This window comes from Nanorana parkeri, unplaced genomic scaffold, assembly GCF_000935625.1.
Source record: "Nanorana parkeri isolate BGI_ZX_2015 unplaced genomic scaffold, ASM93562v1 scaffold2678, whole genome shotgun sequence".
Classification (NCBI taxonomy): Eukaryota; Metazoa; Chordata; class Amphibia; order Anura; family Dicroglossidae; genus Nanorana; species Nanorana parkeri.
The window spans coordinates 79,842-86,629 of record NW_017308946.1 but is presented as its reverse complement, the minus strand read 5'-3'; the positions used below and the strand labels follow the sequence as shown (position 1 = coordinate 86,629).

Sequence of the window (6,788 nt, the reverse complement as noted above, 5' to 3'; positions counted from 1 at the left end):
GTGTGTTACTTGCAGAAGATCAGGACAACTTTCCATTATCTCCCATTGTGTTTCCTCCTGATTTCCATGTTACTGCCGTATTGTGATCCATCACTCCCTGTGTGAGCATGGCGGCTGTTATGATGGACAAATTATAAAGGAGGTCATTATGAATAAGAGCACCGCCCTACATTGCCTACAGCGATGATTGAGACGGGCCTCAATTGACCTTTTGCATATTTTAATTTGTTGTATGAAATCCCATGATTGTCCACCTGTTACCAGTGTGCACCCAACCATCGGCCTATTCCACCGGAGTCCCCAGGGCATCCACTTCACCCAACCATCGGCCTCTTCCACCGGAGTCCCCAGGGCATCCGCTTCACCCAACCATTGACCTCTTCCACCAGACTCCCCTGGTATCCGCTTCACCCAACCATTGACCTCTTCCACCAGAGTCCCTGGGCATCTGCTTCACCCAACCATCGGCCTCTTCAGGAGGTCCTGATTCCTCTATATAGATCTTTATTATCAGAGGGGTCCCCAGCAGGAGGAAGGAGGTCCTGATTCCTCTATATAGATCTTTATTATCACTAGAGGGGTCCCCAGCAGGAGGAAGGAGGTTCTGATTCCTCTATAGAGTCCCTGGGCATCCTCTTCACCCAAGCATCAGTCTTCTCCACCACAGTCCCCGGGCATTCCGCTTCGCCCATTATAACAGGTTCACAGGCTGATTGTTGTACTTCTTCTTTTTTTTTTTATGGGTACAACTGTATCAGTATAAATATGGAGAACGATGTGTAATATAGATAAAAGGAACAGGTTGGTGTAACAAGTTCAGTGTCGGGTCACCAGCCAGGTATATGCTTTGTTTACAGTAAATGTACTTTTAGGAGTATAGCTAACCGAGCCTTGCTACTTTGTACAACTGTCTGTTGTTCAGTAAACACATTGATGTTATTATGGCTGACCGAAGTCGTGGATGGGGGGAGACCAATGTCACCGCTCACAGAACAAGTCCGATGGGGTGACACCATTCTTCAACAACAGAGGGACACTACACCCAAAAGTAGCACAGCTCCCAGGAACTCAGCACAGGGATGGTGGGAACCCCTCATAATGGGCACAGCGGGTGTACATACCCGGGAACTCAGCACAGGGATGGGGGGAGCCCCTCATAATGGGCACAGCGTGTGTACAGACCCGGGAACTCAGCACAGGGATGGTGGGAGCTCCTCATAATGGGCACAGCGGGTGTACAGACTCAAGAACTCAGCACAGGGATGGGGGGAGCTCCTCATAATGGGCACAGCGGGTGTACAGACCCAGGAATTCAGCACAGGGATGGTGGGGGCCCCTCATAATGGGCACAGTGGGTGTACAGACCCGGGAACTCAGCACAGGGATCGTGGGAGCTCCTCATAATGGGCACAGCGGGTGTACAGACCCGGGAACTCAGCACAGGGATGGTGGGGGCTCCTCTTTGGCACAGTGGGTGTACAGACCCGGGAACTCGGCACAGGGACTGGAGACCAAACCTTGTTTGGTCTCCAGTCCTCACACCAGCTTGTTAACCAGTAACAGGTTGCCTTCCAGTCCCAAATTCCAGACATACTGGACCCATGACTGAATGTTACTAATGACACAGACCCAACTACACGTGTCACAATCCCTACTCCATTCATGTGAAGTATTGCAGATCGCCGAGCCCGCTCCTGACAATGATCCTGGCCTGTGTTCCAGGTCGGCATGTTGAGCTTTGGTTCCGATGTTCGTAGGTTCTCTCACACGTGTGCCGGCACGCCTTGTTTTCATGTCACTTCCCCACGTCTGTAGATTCGGCTTCTGGTGTCTATATCTGTACCAGCTGCTGTGATGGAGGATAAGCTCCATAGGGGTTCTACCGCAGTCACTTTGTCAGACTTGTAAACCCCTCAACATGGCCGAAGAACAGGTGAAGCCATCAGAGACTTGGCCAATGTTATTCAGAGTTCTCCTTGAGTTTTGATGTTCGGTTTTGGAATTTCTATTTTTCGTGGGTTGGAATCTTTAGTTGACTTGACCTGATTTTTATTATTCGAAAATCAAACCAACCTTTCATACTGGTGAATGGCCAACGAGTGAGAGAGAGGCGAGCGATATAACACAAGCTCGGGGAGGAGACTATTTGAATGTAATTATTCAGATGCAAATGTTTCAAACTATCGTATCGTTTCTATTGCTTATTATCTGTTTTGCTCTTTTATTTCCCTCATGTTTCCGTGTGCCCTGTCCTGCCCTCCCGCCTGTCCTGCCCTCCCGTGTGCCCTGCCCTGACCTCCCGCCTGTCCTTCCCTCCCGTGTGCCCTGCCCTCCCGCCAATTTGTCCTTTTCGTTCCGTCTGTTCGGCCCTCCCTTCTGTCTGTCTGTCTGTCTGTCTGTCCTTGCACTGCCCTCCCTCCTGTCTCTGTCCTTGCACTGCCCTCCCGCCTGCCCTGTCCTCCTGCCCTGTCCTGCCTTCCCGTGTGTCCTGCTCTGCCCTCCCGCCAATTTGTCCTTTCGTTCCGTCTGTCTGCCTTACACGGCACTTCCTTCCATGTGTCTATTCTGCCCTCCCTCCTGTCTGTCTGTCCTTGCACTGCCCTCCCTCTTGTCTGTTTGTCCTTGCACTGCCCTCCTGTCTGTCTGTTCTGTCCTCTACCCTGCACTGCCCTCCTGTCCTGTCTCTGTCTTCTACCCTGCACTGCCCTACCCCCTCCAGTAGCTCCATTTACTATACCAGACTGTGCTCTGAATGACTGCAGGGTGAGGATGAAGGCTAGGTGCAGCAAGATGGACTTCACGTCAGCATGGTCGGAGGTTGAGCGGTGGAGCCTTCTAGAGCTGGGGGTGGGGGGGTATGATCACCCTAATGTAGGTCTCCCTTTTAGTACAATATAAAAATATGGATGTTTATTCCTCATTTTGGGATAGAAGGTGGAACCCTACATATCATCCCTCCAATGTTCCCGAGCCAACTGCTCATCCAGAACGGTGGGTGCCCAGATACAGCCTGATATTATAGAGCTTGGAGTCAATGGCTCTGTGATGATGAGCTGTATCTGTACTGTACAACCATTCTGGATAAAGAGCTGACCCAGGGGCCACAGAGCTGACCCAGGGGCCCACAGGAATAGTTAGCATGGCAATGCCGATCCAAAATGAGAATTAAAAGTATCGGTACATGTACTCGTACTTGTACCGAGTACTGTACTTGGTATCTGTGCAACCCTAAATTAAACCTATTAGATCTCATTCACACCAGGTGGAAGCAACTCTACCCAACACGGTCCTAGCTCATAGACAAGGTCATTCGCCTTCTGTCCTACCGTATTGGTGAAACGAGTAGGACAGGTGTCATTTTTATATAGTTAAATGTCATTTTGTGACATTTCAATAAAGATAAAAAAAATAAGTAAAGTAATAAGTAATCGGTGCCATTTATTGTAAGAACGCATTAAACCTCCCCCCACCTAACTCCCACCAATGGGCGCGCGTTATACAGAGCGTTTGATCAGTGAATGGACCCTTCAGATGCGGGATGGAAGTGGGACCTGCAGATACTTTGCTGTTTGAAGACACTTGCCTGTACCTTCATTAGCTGAGACCAGGGGTGCCCATTAGGAAGATGGTGATCTAGCAGTAGCTCTCAGAGCTGATGCTGGTAGATCAGGAAGGGTGTGAATGGCGGCCCCTTTATTTAGCTGTGCACACATGATTACCTATTAGCCTGAGTCTGCTGAGCCGAGTTCCCTGACACTGGGGATACTGGGGGTTGTAGTGCTATGTATTACATCAAAGAATATTAGTTTTATATATTAGCAAAATACAGCAAGGTGAGCCGGGAGAGACAGCCGGGAGAGACAGCCGGGAGAGACAGCCGGGAGAGACAGCAAGGAATGACAGCCAGGAGAGACAGCCAGGAGAGACAGCCAGGAGAGACAGCAAGGAATGACAGCCAGGAGAGACAGCAAGGAATGACAGTTTTTTTTAGCCGAGTGTCCCGCCGTATCAAGCTTCATCTGAACAGAGTTTTTGGATCTGTAGCAATATGAAATGTGTAATATTGTGTGTGTTTTTCCAATACGATGGCCCAGGAGACGTCAGACATGTGGACGGGGAGTTACGAATGTCCTAAAACAACAACTTTAGCAGCTCGTTTCTGATGTAAAAGATTTAAAAAAACAAAAACGTAGTTTATTGTATCAACAGGTTTATATCCAAATCTCTTCAAACCTGTTGTGGCGAAATTGTGTTGCAATCGAAGTTTATTGTGACTACACGCGGCTAGGACTTCTTGTGCCGTATTTTGCAAAGATATCAAATGCCTTTTTGTGCCCCCCCCCCCAAGGCCTTTCTAATGTCTTGCGTGTACAAATCCACGGAACATGTATGAAGTAGTCCTATTCAAGAGCCAATCGAACCTTTCTGCTGCCCCAACCGTTAAAGAGAGATGTGACAACAAAGCATTTGGATTTTTTGGCCAGTGGACCCCTCCTCTGTGTGCCCAATGTGTCTCGCTTTGTTACCGCAGACCAGGGATGGCCAAACTCCGGCTGTGGTGAAACTACAAATCCCATGAAGCATCTCTCTCCGGGAGTCGTGGCTGTAAGAATCTTGCAAAGCCTCATGGGATTCGTAGTTCCACAGCTGGAGGGCCGCAGTTTGGCCATCCCTCCCATAGACCATGATCTCAATGACATTGGGTCAAAACTTTGCCCAACTGCCATCCTTCTGTCTACTAAGAGTACCTTGGCACAGTTTTTAGACCCTCCTCAGTGTGCCCAACTGAAACCGGTTGCCATTTGTTCCATAGGCATGAGATCTACGACATTGGGTCTAAGCTTTGCCTATCTGCCATCCTTCTGTCTACTAAGAGTACCTTGGCACAGTTTTTAGACCCTCCTCAGTGTGCCCAACTGGAACTGGTTGCCCTTTGTTACCAAAGGCATGACATCTATGACATTGGGTCTAAACTTTGCCCATCTGCCATCCTTCTGTCTACTGAGGGTACCTTCCTTTAGAATCTCTTGCATGTGCTTTGAGAGCCTCTGGGCACAGACTTCATGCAAGGAATATCTTTGACTTGGAACTCACCCCCCTTAATGTATTGTGAGCTCCTCAGTGGTTATTATATTATTGTTCTTATTATACAAGATTTATAGAGCGCCAACAGTGTGCGCAGCGTTTTACAATATAAGGAAGACAATACAATTCAAGACAAGATGGTAAGGAGGGCCCGGCCCCTGAGGGCTTACAGTCTAAAAGGGAGGGGCCAGTGATGCATGAGGAGGGAGCTGTGTGGGGATGAATGGCTGAGTGGTCAGTTTGAGGTGGGATAGGCTTCCCTGAAGAGATGAGTCTTAAGGGATCGCCTAAAGGCAGTCAGAGTGGGAAATAGATGGACAGGTTGGGGTAAAATGTTCCAGAGGATGGGAGAGACTCTAGTGAAGCCCTGGAGGCGAGCATCTGAGGAGTTGACGAGGGAGCTGGAAAGCAGAAGGTTGTCCGCATTGTGTTGGGGTGGTAGGGACCATCTATCCAGGTTTGAGGGTCTCCATAGTGTATATAAGCACTTTAAAGGTGAAGAGCCTTGTGCTACCTGCATTGCTGTAGGAGCAGAAGGGTGAAGTGGTCCTGTCATTCAACAAGTAATAATCTCCTCCTACTCTTCAGCAGCCAGACCTTCATCTTAAAGAATAGCTGCACACTAGAAAGAAACCATTGCATTCCATAAGCATTGGATAGGATAGGAATTCCATTACCCCCTGCTGCCCCAAGGCCGGGACTTGGTTGGCCTTGTGGGAAATCCAGCCCTGAGTATACCTGTATCAACCTTTTTGTTATGCCTTTTTAAAAGAATGGTCAACCTAACATTGGTCTTTTCTTCTTCTTCAGTTTGCGGCAGCATGGACATCCGGAACGACGTGTCGCAGCTCCGTAAGTTGGAGAACTGTACGGTTATCCAAGGCAACCTCCAGATACTGCTCATGTTCAGCACCAAGCCTGAGGACTTCCGAGGCCTAAGCTTCCCCCGTTTAACCATGATCACCGAGTACCTTCTCCTCTTCCGCGTCTACGGCTTGGAAAGCCTCCAAGAGCTTTTCCCCAACTTGTCCATCATTCGGGGCACGGACCTCTTCTTCCATTACTCCCTGGTGATCTTCGAGATGCCGCATCTGAGGGAGATCGGGCTTAGCAGCCTCACCAACATAGTGCGGGGGGCTGTCCGCATTGAGCGGAATCAGGAGCTCTGCCACATCTTCACCATTGACTGGTCGCTGTTGTCTAAGAACATGGAAAACAATTACATTGTGGGCAACAACCCCATCGAGGAATGTACGGACGTCTGTCCCGGGATCCTGGACTCCTCATGTGTGAAGACTGTCATCAATGGTGTGGAGGAACCTCGCTGCTGGACATCTCGTCACTGCCAAAAAGGTAACTGATTATGGAGTCCCTCCAAAAGGGATCCGTGAACCTGAGAGTTTACATTTACCCAAATTTTACCAAAGGTTGTAGCAAATTTTGGCAAAATTCACTGAAGTCGATGGGAAAGGTGAACTTAAAGAGGGTTTAAAGGGTGCAATGGGCTCAGGGTTCGGGTGCGATGTAGTAATATCATGTACTCCTCAGTCCTCAATACATGGCAATTATATTCCACTCACTCACTCACCTCCTGTGCACAGTGGCCCGCTCTCCTCCTCCTCCTCCTCCTCCCGTGCACAGTGGCCCGCTCTCCTCCTCCTCCTCCCGTGCACAGTGGCCCGCTCTCCTCCTCCTCCTCCTCC

At 49.4% G+C, this 6,788-nt stretch overlaps 1 protein-coding gene across 1 annotated transcript in view; it reads left to right on the top strand.

The window, feature by feature from the left end:
* The window catches only part of INSRR (insulin receptor related receptor), a 55,632-nt gene that overhangs the window by 3,831 nt on the left and 45,013 nt on the right, over window positions 1-6,788 (top strand). The window contains exon 2 of the mRNA XM_018574019.1: window positions 5,896-6,438. Coding sequence (XP_018429521.1) covers window positions 5,896-6,438 — 543 coding nt within the window. The remainder of the gene's footprint in view (window positions 1-5,895; window positions 6,439-6,788) is intronic.